At 49.0% G+C, this 27281-nt stretch overlaps 1 protein-coding gene across 6 annotated transcripts in view; it reads left to right on the top strand.

Moving 5' to 3' along the window:
- Positions 1–27281, top strand: part of LOC123625344 (liver carboxylesterase 1-like) — a 64046-nt gene that overhangs the window by 29581 nt on the left and 7184 nt on the right. For 4 of the 6 annotated variants that reach the window (XM_045533746.1, XM_045533747.1, XM_045533748.1 and 1 more), the window contains 10 exons: positions 1756–1963; positions 4535–4679; positions 7110–7243; positions 9549–9702; positions 11810–11917; positions 14739–14843; positions 16940–16978; positions 19413–19553; positions 21189–21269; positions 21540–21687. In XM_045533746.1, the coding sequence (XP_045389702.1) occupies positions 1756–1963; positions 4535–4679; positions 7110–7243; positions 9549–9702; positions 11810–11917; positions 14739–14843; positions 16940–16978; positions 19413–19553; positions 21189–21269; positions 21540–21687 (1263 nt within the window). The remainder of the gene's footprint in view (positions 1–1755; positions 1964–4534; positions 4680–7109; positions 7244–9548; positions 9703–11809; positions 11918–14738; positions 14844–16939; positions 16979–19412; positions 19554–21188; positions 21270–21539; positions 21688–27281) is intronic. The other 2 variants (XM_045533751.1, XM_045533750.1) reach the window with 1 other exon arrangement.

Below are 27281 nucleotides of genomic sequence, written 5' to 3'. Positions count from 1 at the left end.
GATGAAGTCACCACATCCACGGTGCACACCTCACCCTCTGGTGGATGGTCCTACCCTGCCCCTCACCCGACCTCCTTCCAGTCTAGAAGAGCCCACGTCCTGTGGCATCTCTGCCAGGGTGTCTCCCTGACACCTACACTGACCCTGTCTGAACTGGGACCCAGCCTCACAAGCCAGCTCTTTCATCTCCTTCCCTTCCATGTCCCCCACACCTGGTCAGGGACCAAGTCCTTCAAAATTCCTTACAAACATTGCTATATTTCTTCATAAAAGTTGTCTTCTAATTATAAAAAGACATCTATGTTCAGTGCAGAAAACTTGGAAATCGCAAAGAAGTCACCTGCGATGTCAACCCCATTGGCACGTCAACGAACAGCCTTCCAGGGAAGTTCATCTCAGCGTTATTTGTGATAATTAGGAACAATGACAAAAGAAAACAATCTAAAATATCCACAAATAGGATCAGCTGTTAATAAAATGAGACATAGATACTGTTTTGTAACCAGATGTTGCATAAGGAGTTTCTAATGTCATTGAATATTCTCTGATGAGACCAAATCTGAATTATTCTTTTCTGTTCTGGGTACACACATTGAAAGACAAGTTGAATGTTTGTCTGTAACCAAAGCAGCTCAATGGGGAGGACAAAAAGCTAGAAATAATTTCCTGGGAAGGATGCTCAGAGAAATCGAGGTCACTGAGGCCAGACAAGACTGGGAGGGGGTGGCATGAGCAAGCATCTGAAAGGCCACCTGCCCTAGAAGATCACATTAGGTCAGCTTGGTCCCATGGCAGGTGGAACCAGGACTGACGCGGAAGCTGCAGGGACATGGACGTCAGCTCAGGCGGGGAGAACTGTCTGCTCTGCAGAGTGGAGCAGCCGGGACTCTGCCCCCCAGTCTCTCTCCTCTGGATGTCCTGCTCTGAGCCACGGCAGAGTCCTCCTCTAGCTTATGTCTCTTCCTCCAGAACACCTCCTGCTGCTTGTTTGTCTATGAAATAAAACCCCAGCCCTCAGCCTGGCATTCTAGGCCCTCGCTGACCTGCACTCTCTCATCCCAGGGTATTTTCCACTCCCCGTAGCCTCCCCCTGGTGCCCATGGGCCACTCGCCCTGCCCGGCAGGCTCTGCATTTTGCTGTCTCCGAGCCTCAGCACATTCTCTCCTCTCTGCTTCACACCACTCCTTGCTTTCATCTCCCCTCATAAAGTCCTCCTGCTGCTGCAGGTCCCAGCCCCTCCACGTGCCACCAGTCCGATGGCCTCATCCCTCTTGTACCTCCTGAAGCACCTCACAGGTACCTCTCCTAGGACACCACCACTTTCTTCCCGGATTTAGGCTCAAGTATGTATGTGGCTCCTTCTCCCTGCAAGGCTCGGTGCCCCTGGGAGCAGGGGCCACCTCCTGTTCACCCTGTCACCCTGCATGCGGCTCAGTGCAGGATCCAAATAGATGAATGTTCCAGGGGCTTCTCAGAGGGAGACCAAGGGACTTGTTTTCCCAGCAGCTCTCCTTCTTGCACTTATTTTTGACTCTGTGCTTTTCCACCTCCTATTCCAATTTGCTCCTTAAAAGCCCTCTGTGAGTTAGGAAGGACAGTGACCCCTCACCCCTTTTTCACATAAGGAGAAACTGAGGCCTAGAGGGCTTAGGTGACTTACTCAAGGTCACACGCCTAGAAAGTGGCAAAACCCACCTGGAATCCAGATCAAGCCTTGCACCTCCGATGTGTCCTCATTTCCTCTCGATGTCCAGCAGGTCACCCGTCCTCGCCGCCTGTGGTGGCCACCGTGCATGGCAAAGTCCTGGGGAAGTACGTCCGCTTGGAAGGATTCGCACAGCCTGTGGCCATGTTCCTGGGAGTCCCCTTTGCCAAGCCTCCTCTCGGATCCCTGCGGTTTGCTCCTCCGCAGCCTGCAGAGCCATGGCGCTCTGTGAAGAACACCACCTCCTACCCGCCCATGTAAGCCGCGGGGTTGGCCTGGGCACCTTTCAGTGGGGAGGTTTGCCTCAGAGTGATGCAGGATGGAGTCCCGGCAACCCCTGGTGAGCTTATACTTTGTTCTGGAATTCTTAAGAACACTGTAGAACCTTAAAAACATTCCAGAACTCACAATTTTCTAGAGCCCTTTATTCAACACATCATTATTGAGAACCTGCTGTGTGCCAGGCATGTATGTTCCAGGTCTTGGGATCCATTAGTGAACAAAACAAAGATCCCTAGCTTCATGGAGCTTGCGATCTAGCAGAGGGAGACAGACTATGAATAATATGCAAATTATTAAATGAATAATGTGCTCTGTTAGAAGGTGATAAGTGCTCTGGAAAAAAAAAAGCATTTGAGCAGATGATCAGAAGTAATAATCCTATTAATTCTTCTGACTTGCTCTTTGACACAGCTGGGGGGTAGAGGGTGTGAGGAGAGGTGTGTGGGTGGGGTGTTGACTTGCTGTGAGCTCTCAACTCCCAAGTGTGTCTAGTCACTTATTCACGAGCAGAGCAATGGTTGGTGTGTCCTGCCTGCCTGGCCAAGCTGGACAAAACAGCCCAAGCTTCCAGCCGGCCTCACAGCTGCCCTGCTCAGGGCATCTTGGACACCTGCATGCATCAACCCAGGCATTATTTTTATCCTCAGCAAGGCGTTTCTGACAATTTCCTGGATCCTGACTCTGGCTGCCTTCTTTTCCTTTCCTTTCTTTTTCTTTCTCTTAAAAAAAAAATTCCCTGTTTTATTTTCTGATTGCAAATTCAACGTATTTCTTGTAGAAAATTTAGGAAATCCAGAGAAGGAAAAGTAGGAAAATTAATACCATGTACAATCGTACCACTCAGAATTGCTGTTAATACTTTAGGTGATGTTTTCCCAGTTCTTTACCTGTTGCATACTTTCTCCCTTGGAAATGGCATCATCTGTACCAATAGCTTGGATGCCTGCTTTGCTCATTTATGAGTATATCATGAATATCATTGTATGGGCTTAAATTGCATAATGTGACATTTAATTGCTGCATTGCATTGGATATTAAACCATAATTAATTTACCCAATCTCTTATCTGGGGTTATTTAGTTTTTGATATTTTTGATAATATAATTAGTACACTGATGAACATTCTATATCTAAATTTTTATGCACATTCATCAATATTTTAGAAGAAAGTTTGAGAAATAATATTTCTGAGTCAAAAGTAGCAATTTTACTCCAGAAATGTTCTAACTATGCTCCTTTCTTTGATATATGGAAATCTCCATTCACCAGGCTCATGCCACAGTTTAAGGTTAGGGGCTATTTGATATGCAAAATAATGATGGTAGATATCATTTTACACTTCATTTTGCATTTATCTGAATACTAATGAAGTTGAACTCTTTTTCTCTTTTTTGACATTTGAATTTCTGTTTTATGAGTATCCTGCCCCTTGCTCTTGGTGATCTGGGGAAAAATTTCCCTAGATGGAAATCAGGAAGTCTATCTTCACTGACTTCGAACTTGCCGTTTGACAGCTGCATCATTCCTGGCATCTGAGTGCCTCAGTCCTCACGTATACAGTGGGGGCTGCCGTGGCTGCCTTCTGGGTACACTGAGATCCGGCAATGTTGCTTATAATTTTCATGGAAATATGAGCACCATACAGCATGGGTCTTTTGGTTAGGTGACCTTGGGCAGGTTTTCTAACCTCTCTGTGCCTCAGTTTTCTCATCTGTAAAATGCACATCATGATAGAACCAATGTCATGGGGCTGATCTGAGGCTTAAACGAATTAGTACATAAAGAGTACTAAAGAAAAAAAGAAAGTACTAAAACAGTGCCTGGCACATATGGAAGACTCAATAAATATTACCAGTTTTCATCAGTGTTGGATCTTTGAGATCTTTCATCAGGGCAACCAACAGAACTTGCTGAGGATGAGTTGATGGTGGAAACTTGGCATGTCAGAGCTGCAAGACCCTTCTAGAAATCACTCCTCTCACATAGACCTGACAGATTGAGTCCCAGAGCAGGAAAGGAATTCACCCAAGGTTACTCAGCAAATGAGTGCCTGAGCCAGGAGTAGAATACAGATGTCCCCCAAAGGTTTCACGCCTGACCTGTTGCAGGCCCTAAATGTCTTCCACTTGAGTGACTTCTCATGGTGTATGGAAGTCTTCCATGGACTGGAACATGGTTACCTGGTGGAGGAACAGGGTCACCCTGCATCCCACCATCTGGAGCCCACAGATAGCAGGAAATGTCTCCTCCCAGGGCAGGTCAGCATTTTTGCAGCCTCCTCTCCTTGAGCCAGGGCATCTCAAAGGCTCTGGGAAGGGGAGAGGTACCGAGACCATCTCACTCTGCTTGGCCTTGAAAGGACTTAGGTGAGTCCCAGGGCCCCAGCTGGACCCCCAGATGCCTCCTCCCACTTCCAGCATCTCGAGTCTGGCAATGGCAAGTCCAATTACAGTCTGAACCTCCCAGATCAAGGCCCGGCCCAGCCCCAGGAGTCACCTTGCTTAGGTCTGGTTGAACCTCAGGGGTTCCTCTCCTCCCCTCTGCAGGTGCTCCCAAGACCCAGTGGCAGGGCAGCTGCTCTCCAATCTCATTACCAACAGAAAGGAGAACATTCCTCTCAAGTTTTCTGAAGACTGTCTGTACCTGAATATTTACACTCCTGCTGACTTGACCAAGGAAAGCAGGCTGCCGGTAAGCCGTGGGAACCCCTGGCCCAGACGGTCCATAACCACGGGATCGTCTGGTGCAGATGGGAAGGTGGTGAAGCACAGGCCAGGACTCTCAGGGAACGCAGGGTTTGCACAGGAAACTCAAGTTTCCAGTGTCAGTTTGCCCTAGTGACATGGAACCACTGGAGGAGTTTGCTGTACATCTGAACCGCACATCTTAATTGTCCCAAGTTCTCTCATGCTCACTGAAGGACAAGAGTGATTACTCTTAGTTGGTAGTTTAAGACTCTGATACCCAGAGCAGTTGAGACATAATTTCCAATAGTGTTAGAGCTGGAAGGGGTCTTAAAGAAAAGCCAACAACTCAGCACTTCCTTTACAGCTAGAGAAACTGAGGCCCAGATGTGGGAAGGGGAGGTCACACAGTAGGGTAGAGTTGGCTCAGGTCTTTTGATCTTCAAACCAGTGTTCTTTGACATGGAGCAGGACATCAAGCATGTGTGTGGGTGGCCCAGCACACTGAGATCAATCTTTGAAAACCTTCACTGTCCCATGACCAGTGCATGGGGGCAGAACCTGGGACAATCCCAGAGCCAGTTTCTTTTATCTTTGGCCAATTCTCTGGGATTACATTGTAGCTAATTTCCCTCCCTAATAGTCTTTGGCACAGGCTGGTGACTCAGCCAGTCAGCATTTCCCAAATAAGGGCCAGAGATGGGGCAGGCTGCCAGCTGCAGGCTGAAGGGTGGGGGAGGGGAGGTTCTGCTAGAGAAGGAGGCGATGCCTGGGGTGGCCAGGGGAGGGCGTCAGCACCCAGCCAGAGTCCCAGGAGCACCCTGGCTTGGTACCAAAAGCGGGGGAGCAGGTCTGTGAACTTGGGACTAGATGTTGGCCTCAATGTGCTTTCTAAGGCACAAGGAAGTAGGGACAAAGGTTCACTCACTCCCTCATTCATTGATTCTTTTATTATGTACTCAGTGCCCCCATGCAAGGTTAGACTTGGGGGTTGGGGAAAGGAGGAACATGAAGCCGCTTCCACGCAGCCCCTGCCTTCAGGGATCCTGCCCTCTGGGCTGCACAGACACATGCTGACTGCAGCATGTCCCCGCAGACCAGCCCGTGGGCTCAGCTGTCACTCAGAGATGACGGTAACCTCAGCCCCTCCCCAGGAGGGAGGCGGGGATCAGACAAACGGGCTGTGGGAGCCTGCAGACAGAAGGACCTCTAGTACGGACACAGCATCCAGAACTGCAGGGTCTGGGTTTAAACCCTGGTTCTGCCTTTGAATAGCTGAGACACTTGGGCAATTTCTTAACTTCTCTGTATCTTTGAAATGGGAGCCATCAGGTGTGAGTGTTCGGTGCTGACTGCCCAGCTTTGTCTCAGCCCCTGGCTGAATATGAAAAGCAAGCACTTGTGAAACCTCAGAGGGGAAGGGAGGCTCGTACCCCACCCTAACAGCAGGCTTGCTGCGCTGTGGCCACTGGCTGCCGTGTGCTGGGCAGCTCAACACCTGGACTCTGGAACCAGCGGCCTGGGTCCAAGGCCTGCTTCAACCACTGGGCTGTGTGCCCTTGGGCAGGTTAAGTGCCTCAGTTTTCCTATCTGTCAAATGGGACAGTATCAGTACCTACCTCATGGACAGTTTATTTTAAAGTGCTTAGACAGTACTTAGTGCATATTTTATAAGTTCTTTTATTAACAGTGTCATTGTTGATACTGCATAATCTTTTAGCCTCTCTCACTGCTTCCTTGTTATGTGAGCTCTTTAAATGTGAGAACGAGGAATTGTGAATCGTTGTGTCCCCTCTCATCCTCAGTTCCTATCACAGTCCCTGGCACATAGCAGGTTCCCAGGTAATGTTAGTCAAGTGATTGAAGACTTCCTGGACAGGCTGGATTCCAGGCTGGCCTTTGCAGGGTGGCTGGGATTGGGGAGGCAGAAAGGAGGCATGTTAGGAAGAGATGCCATTGGGACACGTGTGCTTCTCGAGACAACCGCTCGTGCCCAGAGAAGTCCAGTTCACCACAAAAGAGTTAACTGAGATGAAGCTGCACTGCAAGGGCTGCTCCGTGTGTACGTAGAGGAGCATGAAAGGTCTAGGCATGAGGGTGACAGGAGTGTCAGGGAGACCAGGGCATCCTTAGCCTTTGCTATTATTCCCATGGTGATGTGCTCAGAGTCAATAGCCTGAGGGGTTGGGAGGTGGCACTGGGACTGGGGAGAAAGGCAGGGGCAGCCAGGGTGTGAGGAGTGGGGTGGTGGCCTCAGCTCTAGCTGGGAGGGTCATGGAGGAGAGACGTTTCCTTTGGAAGCTTGTTGGGCACTGGTGGACTTTGGGTAATGGCCTGCTTGAGTCATGGCCAAGAAGTAGGTGATCAAACCAGACAACCTCTTAGTTCTTCCCACCTCTGCTTCCTATAACCAGTGGGGGTGCTTCTCCCTGTCCAGGTGATGGTGTGGATCCACGGAGGTGGTCTGGTGGTGGGCGGGGCCTCAACCTATGACGGCCTGGCCCTCTCTGCCCGTGAAAACGTGGTGGTGGTGACCATTCAGTACCGTCTGGGCATCTGGGGATTCTTCAGGTAAGATATTGGCCTGTTCTCACTTCAGTGCTGTCCCCAAAGCTAGGAGATACTAGGACCCGGCTTTGGTCTTGTCAGCCCTCAGAGGACCTTTGCTAAGTTCCTTAATAAGGCATTCAAATTCCTTCCTAATCAGGCCCCACCTAACTCTTGTTCCTCACCCACGCAAATTTACTTGCTTCTGAGCTTTTGCATATGCCGTGACCTCTGCCTGGAATGACAAACTCCTATTCACCCTGCAAGGCCCAGCCCACATGTTGCCCCCTCTAAAGTACTCATCTCCTTTTCACCTGTGCTGCCCCAGCATACTACGCATTCTGCCATCAAGCCTTTCTCGGCAGTGAACGGTTCACACATTTTCCTTCTCCTGCAAAAGGAAGGGAGGGGCAGAGTCAAAGAGGACGCTCAGCAAATGCTTGTGGGAGAAGGAATGGGTGGCTGGAGATGGGAGGTTGTCGGAGCACCTGAGCCCAGCGGGCCACCCTCCCTGGAGGAGTGTCGGAGTGCACTCACCCCATATCCTGCTGGAAATCTGGGGCATGCAGCAGTCAAGACTAGAGGCTTCTCTGTGGGGACAGGAGGCAGGCTTCCTTCTGGGGACAGTGACCGTGAGCCTTTTCTGAGTGCACCTGACCCAGAACATCTGACCCCGAGGTGTGATGGGCGGGTGGGGGAGGGGATCCGCTCACTGCTGGGAAGACCCGGGGAGCAGGAGGTCGGGCTGTGCTGGGCCTGCCAGTGGGCGTCCCAGGCAGTCACCGAGTTTTCCCCTTCCTTGAGACTCCACGTCCCTTTCCCCTATGGCCCCGTCTCTGCTGCCCGTTACAGGAAAACTGCTACGTGTCCTGTCTGCAGTCCCCTCCTCCCTGTCTGTCCTCTACTCACGCCAGCCGGGTTTTCCCCTGACCACGCCGCCAGGCTGTTCCGTCAAGGTCACCCATGACCTCCATGTGCTCTGGGCCTAACCTTCCTTTGAGCTTTCAGCAGCAGCCACACAAGGCCACTCACACCTCTGTGACATGGCTGCCTTCTCTTGGTGCCACCTCCTGCCTCACAGGCTGCTGCTTCTTAGCCCCTTTGTGGGTCTGTCCTCCTTGTCCCCGTCCTTGGGACTCTGCGTATCTCCCTCTCCCTCTGGACTAGTTCCCACTGATCCCCAGGGCACTGTCAGAGCCCTGTGGTTTGGCCACTTCTCCTTTAATCCCAGACGCCCTTCACTAGCTACCTCCTCTGTCCCCACGGGCTGTCTGAGGCCCCTCACTCTTCACAGGGACTCACTGAGCCAGGACTCCCACGCCCTCCCCAGGCAGAGGTGCCCCTGCTTCTCCCAGCATCCCCTGCTCAGCTGCCAGAGGCTCCGTCCTCCCAGTTTCCCAGGGTAAAGGCCGCGAGGGCAGCCTGGACTCTTCTCTTTTCCCCACACCCTGCACGCAGGCGGCAGCTGATCCTCCTGGCTCCACCTATGAGATGTACTCAGAGTTCCCGTTGCTCACCCTCCCTTGCTTCACCCTAATCAGCCTGTCTGGCTCTGGCCTGGATTATTATCACAGCCACTCACTTGGTCACTCTGTGACTTTTGTGCTGCAGCTGATCCACACAGTAGCCAGAGATCATAAAGGCATAGATTGAGTCATGTCATTCCTCTGCACAAACCTGCAGTGGCTTCCCCTGCTACCTGGGGTGACATGCAACGTGCTTCCCCAGGCCCACAGGGCCCTCTCCAGCTGCACCTGCTACATGCACAGTGCTCCCTGGGCCCCAGGGCCTTTGCACTTGCTGTTGCTTCTGCCTAGAATTGTCTTTGGAGATTTGCAAGGCTCACATGCTTGTTTCATTCCGGCTTCTACGCAGATTCCACAGCATCCCAGAGGCCTTCCCTGGTCATGTGATCAGGGGCACCCACTGCCCCACCCCTGCCTTTTCCCTCACTCCATTTTATTTTCCCTCAAAGCACTTTCACTACTTGACATTTTATCTGTCTTCATCTGTTCATTTGTTTATGGTCTGTACTGTGAGCTTAGTATATGAAATTTTCTCTGTTTTGTTCTTATGTGTGCTCTATCTCCTAAGACAGCATTGGGTACATAGTAGATGCTCAGTAAATTGTGTCCAGATGAGTGAATGTAGAGCCCTACAACAGCACAATGCAAGGGAATGGAAGGCAGGGGAAGGCCCCTGTGTCAGGGATGTGGAAGCCCAGCCTTATTCTGGAAGGCTCACCAAGAGCCCCGATCCCTGTCTCTAGTCCTGACAGCCCTGCCATGGCGTCTGTGCTGCCCACTCCAACCTGTTCTCTTACTCACAGCACAGGGGACGAACACAGCCGGGGGAACTGGGGTCACTGGGACCAGGTGGCCGCGCTGCGCTGGGTCCAGGACAACATTGCCAACTTTGGAGGGAACCCAGGCTCTGTGACCATCTTTGGAGAGTCAGCGGGAGGTGAAAGTGTCTCTGTTCTTGTAAGTGCCTGGCACCAGGCCCCACCCCCAGGCTGATGTGGCAGCTGATGGGACCACTTAGGGACCAGCCTGCCCAGCCACGGGCACCTTTGCTTACAAGGCCTGGATTTGCAACACACCCCACTCATTGCCCAGCATCACATTGTGGAGAGCTAACGTCCAAACTCTCCTTGGCTCCCAGGAAGCTCAAGGCTCAGCTTTATGTCCTGAGGCCATAAGAATCTTGTGCCCCAGGCTGCACTGGTGGCAGTCCTCCTCTTCTTACTTGGTTGATTTTTTTTTTTTTTTTTTTTTTTGAGACAGAGTCTCGCTCTGTTGCCCGGGCTAGAGTGAGTGCCATGGCGTCAGCCTAGCTAGCTCACAGCAACCTCAAACTCCTGGGCTCAAGCGATCCTTCTGCCTCAGCCTCCCGAGTAGCTGGGACTACAGGCATGCGCCACCATGCCCGGCTGATTTTTTTTTCTATATATATTTTTAGTTGGCCAGATAATTTCTTTCTATTTTTAGTAGAGACGGGGTCTCACTCTTGCTCAGGCTGGTCTTGAACTCCTGACCTCGAGCGATCCACCCGCCTCGGCCTCCCAGAGTGCTAGGATTACAGGTGTGAGCCACTGCGCCCGGCTGATGTTTTTAACACTAGGACTCAGCTCACTTCTTTTGGGAGGTAGGGGTGAGTATGAATTACAAAAGTGGAGGCAAGGACAAGAGCTGAACAGAGGTCATTGTTTGTTTCAAAGGCAGATCTATGTGTCGAGGGGACGTGAGCACTGAGAGCAGGCAGGAGCCTCTGCTGAGGTGGTCTGATGGCCCCCCATGCCCAAGAGGGAGCCAGCTATGTCTGGGTCTGAGGGACCAGGTGGGCTGGGGGAGGTGGGAGAGGAAAGACAGATGGAACACAGGATGGGGAGGGAGGGGACAAGGGGATGTTGGACACAGACACAGTCTGGGGTGCGAGATGTCCTGCCAGTGTGGGGAATGGGGCTGGGGGCAGTACTGAGGGCAGCTGGGATGGGAAGCAGGTTGGAAGGTGCTGGGAGCTGTGAGGAGCCCTCCAGGTGCCTCGGAGCTGAGCAGAGGGTTTGTCAATCATATATTAGTGTCCTAGTTGAATACTTAGAGGAGATGCTTTTGTTTTTTGATGTAGAGAGAAAGGAAAAATGGAGATAGTCCCAAAGAAGAAAAAAGCCATTCACAATCCTCCTCCCCAGGGATTGTCACTGTCGCTATATTGACGTGTAGTTTTGTGGTCTCTTGTCAAGCCTCTATCCATCTATCTATCATATATCTCTTTTTCTATAAAAAAGTTTTCCTCAATATTATAGTGTAACAAAAATGTTTCCCTAAACATTAAACCCTCTTCCATAATATGACCTTTTATAATTGCATAGTATTCCATGGTAAGAATGAAGCATCCGGCCAGGTACAGTGGCTGTCATCCCATCACTCTGGGAGGCAGGGGTGGGAGGATCGCTTGAGGCCCAGAGTTCAAGATGAGCCTAGCGAGACCCCATCTCTACAAACACCAAAATAATTAACCAGGCTTGGTGACATGCACCTATAGTTCCAGCTACTTGGGAGGCTGAGGTGGGAGGACAATGAGCCCAGGCGTTGGAGGCTGTGGTGAGCTGTAATGGCCACAGTGCTCCAGCCAGGGTGACAGAGCTTTCAAAAACATAAAAATCATTTACTCAATCTCATTGTATTGGATCCACGGGTTATTTCCAATTCTATAACCAGCATGGGCACTCTCAGAAGTCTGTGTGTGCCTCCCTGGTCATTTTTCTTAGCATAAATTCTGAGTAGTGGAAATGCTGAAGCAGAACGTGCAGCTGGGAATTGCCAAGCTGTCTTTCTGGTGCCTTTGGCTGCTGTGATCTGTGCGTGCCACACGCTTCCTGTTCCGTCCCTGGCTCTGTGCTCCGGATCCATCCCAATGAGGTTCTCTGGGGCAGGCGGGGCCCAGGGTGAGGCTGGGAAACAGGCCAGGCCAGGTGAGGAGCCCTGGTGCCCTCTGAGCCCCAGGGTCTCCTGGGGACCGGGCCAGGGCAGAGCTGTGGGTGGACCCTCCCCTGAGCATGAACTCTCCTCCTGTCTTCTCCCCTCCCAGGTTTTATCTCCCCTGGCTAAGAACCTCTTCCACCGGGCCATTTCTGAGAGTGGTGTGGCCCTCACTTCTGCTCTGCTCAAGAAGGACAACATGAAGCCCCTGGCGAAGGTAGGTCTCCCACACCCTTGGCTCTGTGCTCCCGACATACTCGGGGGTCGTTCCTGCCCTGGCACCAGTGGATTTTCTCACAGAGTCAATGAAGTGACCGTGGCTTAGCGGAAAGGGCAAGGAGACCCCTTGCTCAACCTCCCAATCGTACAGCCAGGCAAACTGGAGCAGAGCATGGAAGCCAAGTGCCAAGGTCTGCAAGGGATCTGGGCAGAGCTGGGAGTCAATTGTGCAACTCTGGACTGTGACCATGTGTACTCCCCGTGACCACATGCCTTAGAGGTTACCAGGAAAGGCTTCCTTAAAAAGTGACCAATAAATCAGGATCAGAAAGATGAATAATAATTTGCTTACAGAGTAAAGAATATTCCAGGGAGAGGACGCAGCATGTGCGAATGTCCTGTGGCAGGAGAAGCATCTTGAGAGTGAGAGAAGGCTGATGTGGCCAGAGCAGAGAGCAGGGGGAGCTTTAGGGTGGGGACTGAGGGTCCCTCAGCTGAGGGTGCACTGAGGGTGGGGACTTTGGCAGGGGCCTTGCTGCCTGCACAGGACCCTGGGGAGGATTTTGTGTTTATCTGCAGAGCAGTGGGAAGAGAGGAAGGGGTGACTACAGGGTGGTGCTGCTGAGCAGGGCCCACTGGAGCCAGAGAGGTGCAGGGAGGGTTTGGTGGGGCTGTGGGGGCTGGTTTGGGGCAACTCAGCCTTCAGGGGCTGATTAGCAGGTGGGCAGGAAATGGAGACCCAAGGATTTTTTTATGATTTTAGAGATTTTTTTCAGAATTCATTGTTTATAAGCAACAGGTGGCCACTGGGGCAGACTTGAGTCAAGAAGGGGACTTTATTTTTCAAGGAAGCAGAAGTGGCAGGGGTGAGGCTGGGCTTTGTGAACAAACAGCCAGAAATTGCAAAGTGAAGGGAATTCAGGTCTCTCTGAATCTTGCTCTTCTCTCCCCCTCCCTCCCTCTTCCCCACTTCTCCCTCCTGTTGGTTCATTCGCCAAGCAAGTTCTGAGCAGGGGTTCTGCAGCAGACACTGTCCAGGCTCTGGGACCCTGCGCCCTCCCCATGGCCCTGCCACCACGGAGCCCGCCTTGGGTCCATCAGGGCCTTCCTCTCTGGCCGAGCTTTGCTGTCAGTTCCTGTGACCACCCCATCTGGCCCTGGGCTTGGGAACTCCCCTGTGGTTCCAGAAAGTGGTCAGGTTTTCTTCTGTTTGGAAAACACTCATGTCTACACTCACAGCTCTCCACCCCCATCGCAGATCACTTAGAGAAAGAGGCTGGCAGCACTGGCTTTGCTGAGATGCCCCCGTGGTGCATCAAACTCTTCCTTTCAGAAAAGTCCGGGTGACGGTGTGCAGGGCAGACCACACCCCCCAGTGTCCCAGACAGGCTCAGGGGAGCCTCTCCTTCAGGAGGGTTTTCTTCTTACATTTATTTTTTAAGGTGAGAAGAGGTTCTGGGATGGGGTCAGGGGTTCTCCATGCATTAACAGGTGCTCCTTGGTGGCTTGCTAAGGACAGGGGAGGATACATCTGAGCCTATGTTTGTATGGCCCTTGGCCTAAAAATGACTTTTTTTCATATATAAATAATTGAAAATAAATGAAGAAGAATATTTCAAGACCTGTGACAATTATATGAAATTCACATTTCAGTGTCCATAATGAAAGTTTCATTGGAACACAGAGAAATGCATTTGATTTCCTTCCGTAATAGCGTTGAGACGGTGCAGCAGAGACCACATGGCCCACAAAGCCTCAGATATGACTGTTTGTCCCTTCGATGAAAATGTCTGACCCCTGCCCTGGAGAGTCACGTTTGGTTATTGCTCAGGACTCTAGCACGTGACTGTGCAGGTGGAAACTCAGCCGTGCCACAGATGCCTCGCTAACTGAGAAGCACCATCCGTGCCTCAGGACGGATGTGCACAATTTTCCTTTAGGGCCCCGTTTCAGTCACATTCGGTACTTTCTGAAGTGTCTTGGTGTGAATCACCTTATCCAGGCCTCCTGCAATTCTGCACGTTTCAGTGTGTGGGAGACACGGTACCCTCCTACACACTTCCCACGTATTAGCTCATCTTACAAGGTAGGTGCGATCATTATGCCCATCTAAGGGTGGAGAAACCAAGGCCAAATGGCCAGTATGTGCAAAAGCCAGACTTAGAAACCAGATGGTGGGTTTCGGGGTTCCATACCCTTAACTCCTCTCTTGAGACACTCAGCTTTGAGATCATTATGCCCATTTTAGCAGAGATAAGGCAACACACAGATTGTGTACTTATCACTTATATCACATTTCAGATTAGGCACAGGGGCAGCACTCTAGGGGCCCCAGAACACACACATCTGGTCTAGAGTACTTTCTGCTCCCCCTGCTGCCTTGCAAAGTGGTCTGGGGACAGAACACATCTTTCTGCCTTGACGGAGGGAAGGGACAATGCTCTTTTTTTTTTTTTGAGACAGTGTCGCTTTGTTGCCCTGGCTAGAGTGCTGTGGCGTCAGCCTACCTCACAGCAACCTCAAACTCCTGGGCTCAAGCGATCCTCCTGCCTCAGCCTCCCGAGTAGCTGGGACTACAGGCATGCGCCACCATGCCCGGCTAATTTTTTCTATATATATTTTAGTTGGCCGGATAATTTCTTTCTATTTTTAGTAGAGATGGGGTCTCGCTCTTGCTCAGGCTGGTCTTGAACTCCTGACCTCAAGCGATCCACCCGCCTCGGCCTCCCAGAGTGCTAGGATTACAGGCATGAGCCACCGCGCCACCGCGCCCGGCCGGGACAATGCTCTTGAGCTTCTGTTGCCTGTGGTCTTTGCAGCAAGTTGCTGTCACTGCTGGGTGTGAAACCACCACCTCGGCTGTCATGGTTCACTGCCTGCGCCAGAAGACAGAGGAGGAGCTCTTGGAGGCTACACTGAAAATGGTAGGTGGGTCCGTGCTAGTCCCCCCCCCCCCCCCCCCCCCCCCCCCCCCGCATGCAGTCATGGCCCCAGGCTTCATCTTTTCTGCTGTCCTCTTGCCCTGGAAAAACTCCCTGGGACAGTTTTTCACCTCTCAGAATTCTGTGGATCTGAATAGGGAATTTCCTTTTTGCTTTTTTATTAAAACATACCTCAAATATCAAAAGAAGTCCAAAAATACATGAGTAAAAATTATATAATAATTCTCCAACTTTATGGAAACTTAATATTTTGCCATTCTTGTTTCAGATGTGCTTTATAGAGATTAAACATTACATATTCTCAGGGAGAACCAAAATTCTAAATTTTTCGAACTCAGTTGCAAATCTAGGTAGCCATTCATCCACCCATCCATCCATCACCTGCCTGGTAATTGTCATCCATCTATCCATGTAGCCATCCAGTTCTCCCGTACTCCATGTATTGACCAACTCCATCTGTCCGTCTATCCATCCATGCTAACTGTATGGGGGGAGTGTGGGAGAGGTGATGCAAACACGGATTGAACATGGTACCTGGTCACAAGTAACTATCCCGATACTTAGAGGGTTGAGTATGGTGAGAGTACAGAGAGGGAAAACATTCCTTATAGCCAGCAGGGATGCGTCACAGAGAAGGTGACATTTCAGGATTGATGGATGGCTGTGGAAGCCATCTGTCATCACAGGGAAGCTCGGCAGGACAAACGCCCAGAGAATACAGCATCTAGAGCCAATGGGAGCTATTCCCGTGGTGGGAGAAGAGTGTGTGTTGTCAGCTCAGCAGTGGCCTGAGGCCTGGACTCCCTGTCTGGACCCTGCAGACCTGGGGATACTCCTGGACGCCCAGGGCACGTCTCCAGCACTGGGCTCTGCCTGCGTGTCTGTGGGGCTTGGGTCCTGGTTCATCAGGCTGTGATATGGAGAACAAAAATGTTTAAAAAGTTAAAGCACAACTGGTTCTAATGTCTGGAAATAGGCAAATATTTCAGTAATTCTTCACGTAGCATAAGAGGGCCCAGCTTATAAGGAAATAGCTGGTGACTTTGTGAAAATTCAGACCTACGATCCCAGGACACCCTCTTCAGACTTTCTGAGATTTTATGGATGTGCTTCCATGATGATCCACTGCCCCCAACTCACACACACGTACACGCACACTCACTCACACAGACACACACACACCTGGCTGGTGGGGCTACAACCCATAATGGAGGAACCCTTCTGGTCACTTCCTGCATCCCAGTCAGACCTGTTCGCTACAGTGTAACATGACAATCACTGGAATCTTGGTGAACACACACCAAAGAGAAGCATCATGGAGCTTGTATGAGTCAGGACTTTCTAATGCAAGATGAGAAAGCCCATCTCAAATTGCCTCGAGCAGAAAAAGAAATGTGTTGCAACAGAATCCTTGGGTTACTGAAAAGTCCAAGAGCAGATAGCTTCAGGCATGGCTGGATCTGGATGTTATTGGGAATGTTCCTGTCTCTATCCTTCCGTTTTGCACTCCTCTATGTTGGCTTCACTCTCAGATTTAAGACAACAGCACTCTGGACTTATATCCTACCTGCTTAGAAACCCTCTTTGCCAATAGTTCTAGCAAAAGTTTTGGGGTACACTCCGTTGGACTGACATGGGTAAGTGCCCATCCCTGAAATAATATCTGTGTTCAGGGAGATAGAACACCCAAGGTTGAATATAAATGCCTGAATTTATGGAGTGAGAGAGGATAAGTGGGAGGTCCCCCCAAACAAAATTGGGGTGTTGTTGCCAGGGGAACAAGAAGGAGAAATGGGTGGCGGGCATGTCAGTTACCAACAGCAGACTTTCTCTCCAGAGCTCCCGCCACCCTGGCCAGGGTCCCCAGGGCCTGTCCTTCCCTAGCTGGTGCCTGCCCCTCCCTCAAGTTTGCCCACACCCTGTGCTCACATCCATAGAGCTGGCGTCCTGCCCACTTCCTCTTGGCCCTGCCAGGGTGGCACCAGGAGGGAGAACCCGACACCTCTGGTGCATAGCCACAAAGATCAGCTTTCTCCTGGGAAGCTTCTCACCCACATCCTCTGCCTTTGTCTTCACAGAAATTTTTTGCTATTGATTTACTTGGAGACCCCAGAGAGGTAAGGACCTTTGATTTCTTGATTAAAGGTTTTAACTCTTAAGATCTTTAAGCTCCAGTTGACTCTGAATGAGACAATTCTCCCTTGTGGAACCCCCATAACTCCTCATGTGTATGGTGCTGAGGCCCAGAGAGGGGCAGTGACTTGCCTGGGGTAACACAGCCAGGGGACCAGAGGCAGGACTGGAACCTGTTCCCTGGACTCACAGTCCAGTGCTCCCAAGCATCAAATATGAGACTCCTGGGCTCACCCACCCCCTTTCTTATTCACATTTCCTCTGCCCAACATGGCCCTGAGGGAGGAGGCTGGACCGGAGCCTCCCACTGTTGGGAGGCAGAGGTCACAGGAGCTTCCCTGAGGGGCACAGATCCCCTGGCAGGCCACATCTATACAGGGGGAGCAGCACCGGGGACATCCCAATAGTGTCCTCCACATCTTCTGCTGTCCCCCCAACAGGTCGCCAGGGTCTGGTGGCATCACCTGTGCAGCATCTTACAGTCCTGCCCTCTCTGCTCCCCCTCTGGAGATCACAGCACTTTTCCCGGAACAGGTCTTGTCAGGACTGAATGAGAGTCACGCAGCCAATCAGCTCAGGCTTTGCAAGCACTGCCCGCATGGCAGGACCTGACTCGGGAGCTGGGGACGTAGCAGTGACACACACAAGATCCCTGCCCCTTACAGCCTTCCATTCCAGTGGGGGCATGTACAGTAAAGACCAAATAAAATACGTAGTGTGTTGGTGACGGGCGGTGTTAAGGGGTGGAGCTCACCAGTGGTTTGAACTTACGTAGCAGGGTCAGGGACGGGCTGAGTGAGAAGGTGGCATCTGAGCCGGGCTCCGGAAAGGGGGAGGCAGCTGTCAGGAAAACTAGAGGAGCTGTCCAGGCAGGGACGGCTGCTGCGCTAGTCCTCGCTGAGGCAGGAGGCTGGTCTGCAGAGCTGGAGAGGAAGGAGCCAGGGGACAGACGGGCTGGAGGCTGAAGAGGTGGGAGGTGGGGGTGGTCGCTTGAAGCACTTGGACTTTGATTTGGAGTGAAAGAGGAGGCTTCAGAGGGTTGGGGTTTTTTGGGTTTTTTTTTTTTTTTTTTTTTTTTGAGACGGAGTCTCGCTGTGTTGCCCGGGCTAGAGTGAGTGCCGTGGCGTCAGCCTAGCTCACAGCAACCTCAAACTCCTGGGCTCAAGCGATCCTCCTGCCTCAGCCTCCCGAGTAGCTGGGACTTCAGGCATGTGCCACCATGGCCGGCTAATTTTTTCTATATATATTTTTAGTTGGCCAGATAATTTCCTTCTATTTTTAGTAGAGACGGGGTCTTGCTCAGGCTGGTCTTGAACTCCTGACCTCGAGCGATCCACCCGCCTTGGCCTCCCAGAGTGCTAGGATTACAGGCGTGAGCCACCACGCCCGGCCTCCAAGTGTCCTTTTCACAATCCATTTAAGGCTGTATTTTTGTATTTTGTTCTTTGTGTTAGTTAGAGATCTCACCGTTTCAGACGCCCCCCAGAGTCCTGCTGCAGCGCTGTTCCGTGTTCCTAAGCTCAGGGACGCTGCGCTGTGTGTGGCGGGGAAAGTGCACATGTCAGACGAGCTTTGCTGGGCGATGAGTCATAGTGTTGGCCGTGAGTTCAGAGTCAATGAACAGTACAGCACACCCGGCAGAAAGGAGAGGAAAGTTGCCCGTCCACACCTGAGGCCAGTGTGGAAAGTGGTAGAATCTGCAGTGTGTGACGAGCTACGGCAAGGACGGAAAAGCAGCTTCAATTGCAGACTCAGGAGACGATGAAGCGTTTTGTAGAAAGCACAGGGGACGGCACGGCTGTGGGGCTGAAACCAAAAATATTGACAGCCGTGGTATCCAGGGTGAGGAAAACGTCAAGGCCTTCCTGGGTGGTGTGTATTGCAAATAAATACTACATATAGCAATTCTTTAAAGAAATATCTATAACACAAAATGTCTTTAAACAGAAACCCACGCATAAAATAAGGTCCATGAATATATTGTGTCCGGAGGCTGCCAGGACCTGACGCCGTGTTTCCCCTTCCAGTGGCGACTCGGCGCTCGCGCGCCCGGCGCTCAGGGCAGCGCTGTGGGACACAGCGTGGCTGCCGTGAAGGACGAGGGTCTCCCGCAGAGAGACTTGCAGAGACAGACACCCTTCGGTGGAAACACACAAAACTAGACATAGAATACATGTATTTACACTGAGTGAAATTTCGGGTCTCCCCCCGGTGACCTTACCACTGCCAGCCCCTGGTTGAAGTCCTACTCTCTGGGGTCACACAGACTTTGCCCCCTTGGTCAGGACGCTGAGCTTCTGTGGCTACTGCCTGGGGCCACACAGGCCATGTGCTGCCCTGGCCCTCAGACAGGCAGATGGGGGACGCGGGTGCTGTCTGGGGAGGGGAGGCTCAGACGCTGCCCTGTCTCTTCCCCAGAGTCACCCCTTCCTGCCCACGGTGGTGGACGGGGTGCTGCTGCCCAAAAGCCCTGAAGAGCTTCTGGCCGAGAAGAATTTCAACACTGTCCCCTACGTTGTCGGCATCAACAAGCAAGAGTTTGGCTGGATCCTTCCAACGGTGAGCACGTGCAGCCTTAGACAGACTCAGCGCTCTCCCCAGTCAGCCCTCCCCGCTCCGGCCCCAGGCGTCCTTCCTTCTCCAAGCCCCCATCTGAGTCCAGGGCAGCTGTCCCCTCCCTCACGAGTTGTCATTTCCATGGAAACCTCTGGGATGGCCCAGCTGTGACCAGGGTGGTTTGGCCCTCTCCCCAACACTCTTTGATCGTCTTCCAATGAGAGAATCCTGCAGCGTCCGTGCCAGGAGGGCCTGTGGGGGTAACGGTTGTGCAGATGGGAAACGGAGGAGCCTGGAACAAGACAGGAGCTTGGGCATTGAGGCGAGTCAGGCCTGGGCCTGGCAGCTTCTCACCTTGGGCCCGGTGTGTAGTTTCCCCATAAATCTCCACACACGCTCTGTCATCTCTCTGGAGAGAATCAGAGCAGGTTGGTTCTCCTTGAGTTAAGATTGACTCTAAATGCGCAGCAAGACCTTCCTTCCTGTCCAAGATAACAAAGCCAACCCTAGTTAGAGCAGTAGGGCAGGTTTTATCCAGTAACACCATTGCAACAGGGAATTGTCCGGTGTGGACGGGCCCCAAATCTCTGAAACAGAGGCTGGAGATGTTCTGAAGCCTGGGCTGTGCTGAGGGAAAGCACGGTGGGGTGCGGAGTTGGGGCTGGCTAGTCCGTGAGGCCAGACCACCTGGATCGGTGAGTCCCCCCTTACCTGGAGGAGAAACAGGAGGCAGGGGTGTGAATGGCAGTGAGGCCCTCCCTGAAGTGAGGCTGTAACCTTCACACAGGACTGGGAGGGAGACCCAGGGGTATCTCCCTGAAGGTTTGTACTTCATAGAGAGGCCCCTCAGGTCCTTGAGGAAACAGTTTGGGTGGTAGATTTGCACCCCGAAGGGCAGAGAAAGGCCTTATAATGGGAAGCTTTCTAAAGTCACTGCTCTGGGAGGGGCTCAGGGGACTTTGCCTGTCACCATGTTTTGGCTGCAACAAAAAGTAAGTTCTCCTGGCAGGTCGAGCTTTCTCAGGCAGGCATTGTAAGGCAGTGGGGGCCGTTGTAGGGGCCGTTGACCTTAAGCTGCTGGGAGACCTGCCAGGGCTTGAGGAAGTCTCTGGGTGCAGAGGTTTAGACAGAGTTGTTATGTGCTGAGAGTTCTGCAGTTCTCCCTTCAGAAGGATATCAAAGACCAAAGCCGTGATGGCAGGATTTGGGACTTCCTGTGTCATCTGTGACAGGTGGGGTATTTGAGAGGTCTGTGTCGCCTGCCCCAGAGCCCTGGAATTCAGCACTAGCCTGGCTACAGCTTCCCTCTCTGCCTCGCTGACCACTGTGGGGATTCTAGCCTGATGCACACACACACCACAAACACACACAGACCACTCAAACGCACACACACACACACACAGAGCAAAAAACTGGCACAGCTTCTGCCAAACTTATTTTAATCCTCTTTGCAATCCTTGAGTTTCTGGATGGAAGTCCATTTGATTCCTTGATTTTGCCCAATTCATTAAAGACTGATGCTTTTCAAGGCCCAAGAAAATTAGAGGACCTTCAGACTGTGTTGGATTGGTTGGTTGGTGAGGTTGGCTGTTGTTCATTCCCAATGATTCACAAATATTTAATCATTTCTTTTAATAGTTGATGGGCTATCCATTTTCTGAAGGCAAACTGGACCGGAAGACCGCCACGTCACTCTTGTGGAAGTCCTACCCCCTTACTGTAAGAGTCTAGGAATCGTGGGAATTGAGTGAGACCCAAAGAGGGGCAGGGACTTGTGCCAAATCACAGATCAATTAAATTATAGAATGGAGACTGGGGCTTGAGGGTTCTGCCCCCATTTTTCTACCTTCCTCATTTCACCACCCGGGCAGTGGGGGGAGTTGCCCAGGGCTGGAGAGGTTCCCCCTCGATGCAAGCCTTGCTCACTGACTGGCCAGAGAAGCTGCACTGCTCACCAGGGGACGTGGTCACTGTCTGGATCTATTTCAGGGCATCCCTGAGGAGCTGACTTCGGTAGCCATTGAGGAGTATTTAGGAGGAACAGATGACCCTGTCAAAAAGAAAGACCTGTTCCTGGACTTGATTGCAGATGGCATGTTTGGTGTCCCATCTGTGACTGTGGCCCGACGCCACAGAGGTGAGTCCTAGAGGCTACACAGGAGAGGAACACCGGCCCCAGCAGCTCCGGTATCTGACCTGCCCACCTCCCCGCGGAGACAGATGTGGACACTGCCGAGGGTCAGTCCTCACAGGCAGGTTCCATATGGCATGGGGTGTGGCACTGTCCTATTTTGGTTTCTGCCTGCAGCAGACTCTGAGTAAATGATCCAGGTGCATGCAGTTTATCTGTCAGATAATGGTAGGAAACAGCAGCAGGGAGGTGGGGAAGTGTCAGGAAGGAGGTGGAAGACAATCTGTGATGCATTGTCAAGCAGGTGTCCACTGTGCACAGCTGGAGCTGGGAGCTCTGGGACACAAGCAGAGGACATGGCTCAGGCTTGTCCCCTCTGAGCAGAGGGAGCTGGGGTCTTTATCCACCAGCTCTCAGTTGTCATTGGTTGAAGGCTGTTCCACAGAGTTAGTTCTCTGGCACTTTGATGGGCAGCACACATGGCTATATTAGTCTCTGGTGGCCCAACAAAGGCCTAAGGATGCTGGATGCTTGAGGTGGGCATCGCGCTGGCAGCCCCACAGACAGGGCATGTGGGTGATGTGGGTGAGGCACCAACAGCTTCTGCTACAAGGGCTTCCTGCCTGCAGCGATGGTGGGATGTGCGGCTACAGGACGAATATTGGAAGACGGGTCTTGGAGGGTTTCCAAGGTCAGAGCTGGCTGCAGACTAGTTTCTTTACTGGTGGAGCTGGGGACAGAGCAGGAGACAAGGACAGGATCAAGAGGGCTGTCCAAGACTGCTCAAGAAGCCCAAAAGGAGGGAGCAGTAGCAGACTTGGGTGGTCTGAGGAATGCCAGTGTCTGGGACTGGCTTTGTCCATCTTGGTGTGTGCCAGAATGGACAAGCAGAAGGCCAGGGTGGAGTCTACCGTGGAAACTTCTGACGCTGATGTGAGGCTGTGTGGGTGGGGTGTGAACTTGTGTCTGCAGGAGCTCACCTAGAGGGGAGGTGTCCTCCTTTGGGTGCCATTTGGGGAGCCTCACAGCACCTTTCTTCTTCCACCAGTTCTCACTCACCTAGTCTGCGTGCCAGGAAAGGGTCCTCCGGCCCAGACCTCTCTCTTTTACCATGCTCGAGGGGTTTTATTAATAAAAGTCAGGACATGACAAGCATACCGAAAGCCAGCTTCAGCTGACCTAGTATGTGTGCAAGGACACCTGTGTACAGGAAGGTGCAGGTGTTCTTCCTCCCAAAGGCCTTGATGAAACCCTGTAGCCAGAAGCTGCCTGGGTTAAATCTGTCGTTTCATAAACTTGGTTTTGCCTCCTGCTGTGTTTCTGACCTATGGTGCTCCCTTCTGCGTCTTCTGCTGGTTCTGCCTGTACTGACCCGGTGCTTTCTATGTAAGTTTCCATTACTTTGGGTTCCGTCTTTTTGCTAGACTATTCAGATTGTATCAACTTTCATTTTTTGTATTTGTCTCACTCTTTTTGATAAAAATAACTTTTCTGAATATAAAATTAATGTTATAATTGTAGAAAGTTTCAAAAATATAAACACGTAAAGAAGGAACTAGGTATCACTCAGTTCCTCCACCTAGAAATATCTGCTATAAAGTTTTTATGTATTTTCTTCTAGTAATTTTTCCATATCATATATTATTTAAAAATCAATTTTAAAGTGTGGTTTTGTTAACACAAAAGGTATATTGTGATGATTTTGTTGATGTCAATAAAAATTCATCAAAAAGATTCATTTCCATTGAATGGATATTACCATTTACTTTAATATTCCTATTGGATATTTCAGTCGGCTGCTCATATTATGAGGCTACAGATAACATTATGTTCAGCCTTATGTGCATAAATCTCTAGCCACATGTTTAATAATTTTCTTAGGATATATTTTAGAAGTGATATTACTAGATTTGACTATAGGAACATGATAAAGCTCTTGATACATATTGCAAATTTTCTTTCCAGTGTATAAGAATATGGATTTCTTTTTTTTTTTTTTTTTGGCCCCTGGAATATATTTTATTTTATTTATTTTATTATTTTATTTTAATAAATTTGAGGAGTATAAGTTGAATTCAGCTACATATACATAATATTTTATAGTGGTAGGGTCTGGGCTTTTGGTGTATCCAAATAGTGTACATTGTACCCCACAGATTTTTCATCCTTCGTCCCTTCCCACCCTTCCCCCTTTCAAGTATCCAGTGTCCATCACACCACTGTGTGTGTCCTTGTGTAACCATAGGTTAGCTCCGACTTATAAGTGAGAACATGTGGCATTCATTTTCCTGTTCCTGAGTTACTTCACTCGGGATAAACGGCCTCTAGTTCCATCCAAGTTGCTGCAAAAGACATTATTTCATTCTTTATTATTGCTGAGTAGTACTCCACGGTGTATATATAGCACATTTTCTTAATCTGCACATCAGTTGATGGGAATTTAAGTTGATTCCATATCTTTGTGATTGTGAATTGTGCTGTGCTAAACATACGAGTACAAGTATGTTTTTGATATAATGATTTTTCCTCTGGGTAGATAACCCAGTAGTGGGATTGCAGGATTGTATGGTAGATCTACTCTCAGTACTTTGAGAAATGTCCATATAGGTTGCACTAATATACATTCCCACCAACAGTGTGTAAATGTTTCCTTTTCACCACATCTGCCCCGATATATATTGTTTTTTGCATTTTTAATAATGGCTATTCTAATTGGAGTAAGATGGTATCTCATTGTGGTTTTACTTTGCATTTCCCTGATGATGAGTGATGTTCAGGATTTTTTTTCAAATGTTTGTCGGCCATTTGTATATATATCTTCTCAGGAAAAATGCCTCTTCATGTCATTTGCCCACTTTTTAAGGAGGTTGTTTGGATTATTCTTGCTGAATTTTTTTAGTTCCTTTTATATTCCTGATATTAGTTCTTTATTGAATATTGAATATATATTTTGCAAATATTTCCCCCCCATTCTGTAGCTTTTGTATTTACTCTATTGACTATTTCTTTTGCTGTGCTGAGCTTTTTTAGTTTAAATGAGTCCTATTTTTTTATTTTTTTGTTGTTGTTGCATTTGCTTTTGGGATCTTCGTCATAAATTCTTTGCCTTGGCCAATGTCCAGAAGAGTTTTTCCTAGGTTTTCTTCTAGGATTTTTGTACTTTCAGATCTTATGTTTAAGTCTTTAATCCATCTTGAATTAATTTTGAATATGGTGAGGGGTAAGGCTCTAGTTTCATCCTTCTGCATAAGGCTATCCAATTTGCCCAGCACCATTAGTGTAAAGGGCGTCATTTCCCCAGGGCATGTTCTTGACAACTTTGTCAAAGATCAGTTAGCTTGTAAGTATGTGGCTTTATTTCTGGGTTTCCTATTCTTTTCCAGTGATCTGTGTGTCTACTTTTATACCAGTACCATGCTGTTTTGGTTACTATAACCTTATAGTAGGATTTGAAGACAGGCAATGTGATGTCTCCAGCTATGTTCTTTTCACTTAGGATTGCTGTCACTATTCACGCTCTTTTTTGGTTCCGTATTAATGTTAGAATTGTTTTTTCTAATTTTGTGAAAACAAGGTTAATATTAATATTTTGGTAGAAATTACATTGCATCTGTAGATTGCTTTGGGCACTATGGCCATTATAACAATATTGATTCTTCCAATCCATAAGCATGGGAAATTTTCCTATTTGTTTGTGTCATCTACAATTTCTTTCATCAGTGTTTCGTAGTTCCCCTTGGAAAGATCTTTCAACTCCTTGGTTAAGTTTATTCCTAAATATTTTACTTTATTTGGAGCTATTATAAATGGAATTATGTTCTTAATTTAATTCTCAGCTTGATCATTATAGGTGTATTAAAATGTTATTGAGTTTGTACATTGATTTTATAACCTGAAACTTTTCTGAATTCATTTATCCAATCTAGGAGTCCTCTGGAGGAATCCTTAGGGTTTTCTAAGTATAAGATCATATCAGCAGCAGAGATAATTTGACTTCCTCTTTTCCAATTTGGATGTCCTTTCTTTCTTTCTCTTGCCTGATACTCTGCGTAGGACTTCCAGTATTATGTTGACTAAAACTGGTGAAAGTGGGCATTCTTGAATTGTTCTAGTTCTCAAGGGAAATGCTTTCAGCTTTTTCGCATTCAGTATGACGTTTGCTGTGGGTTTGTCATATATGGCTTTTATTATTTTAAGGTATGTTTCCTTTTGCTGAGTGTTTTGAGGGTTTTTGTCATGAAGGAATGCTGAATTTGTCAAATGCTTTTTCTGCATCTATTGACATGATCATGTAGTTTATGTTTTTAATTCTGTTTATGTGGTGAATTACATTTACTGACTTGTGTATGTTGAATTATCCTTGCATCCCAAGTACAAAACCCATTTGATCATGGTGAATTATCCTTTTCATGTGCTCTTGGATTCAGTTGGCTAGTATTTTGTTGAGGATTCTTACATCTGTGTTCATCACAGTTTTTGGTCTGCAGTTTCCGAACATCCTTTCCTGGATTTGGTATTAATATGATACTGGCTTAAGAGAGGATAAGATAGGGAATATTGCCTTCTTATCCATCTTTTGGAACAGTTTCAGTAGGGCTGGCAACGGTTCTTTGTACATCTGGCAGAATTCAGCTGTGAATCCCTCTGGTCTTGAGCTTATTTTGGGGAGGAGATTTTTTTTTTTCCCCCACTCATTCAGCTTGCTACTCATGATTGGTCTATTCAGCAGTTCTATTTCTTCTCGGTTCAATCCCATGAGGTTGTATGTTTTCAGGATTTCATCTGTTTCCTCTAGGTTTTCTAGTTTGTGAGCCTTTAGTTGTTCATAATAGTCTCTGATGATCATTTGTATTTCTGTAGTATCAGTTGTAATGTCTCCTTTTTCACTTGTGATGTTTATTTGGCTCTTCTCTATTTTTTCTTGGTTAGTCTAGCTAGTGTTTTATTAATTTTGTTTATCATTTCAATGAACCAACTTTTTGTTTCATTGATTCTTTGTATTATTTTTTAGGGGGGTCTCTATTTCATTTAGTTCCACTCTGCTCTCTGTTATTTCTTTTCTGCTAACTTTGAGTTTGCTTTGTTCTTGGTTTTCTAGTTCCTCGAGGTGCAACATTAGGTTATTATTTTTATGATCTTTATTCTTTTATAATGTAAGCATTTAATGCTAGAAACTTCCCTCCTAGCACTGCTTTTTCTGTATCCCACAGGTTTTGGTGGTGGTGTGTTTCATTTTTATTGATTTCAAAAAAATTTTAATCTCTCTATTTCTTTGTTGACCCACTGATCATTCAGGGGCATGCCATTTAACTTCCATGTGTTTATGTAGTTTCTGAAGTTCCTCTTTGATTGATTTCTAGCTTTATTCCACTGTGTTCTGAAAAGATACTTGATACGATACAGGTTTTCTTCAAATTTGTTAAGACTTCTTTTGTGGCCTAAAGTGTGATCTATATTGTAGAGTGTTTCATGTGCTGATGAAAAAAATGTGTAATCTTTAGTTGTTGGGTGAAATGTTCTATAAATGTGAATGAAGTCCATTTGTTCTAAAGTCCAATTTAACTTTAACGTGTCTTTGTTGATTTTCTGTCTTGATGATC

This window comes from Lemur catta, chromosome 20 (genome assembly GCF_020740605.2).
Source record: "Lemur catta isolate mLemCat1 chromosome 20, mLemCat1.pri, whole genome shotgun sequence".
Classification (NCBI taxonomy): Eukaryota; Metazoa; Chordata; class Mammalia; order Primates; family Lemuridae; genus Lemur; species Lemur catta.
The sequence above is the reverse complement of the archived record's forward strand: the minus strand, read 5'-3'. Positions and strand labels throughout refer to the sequence as shown.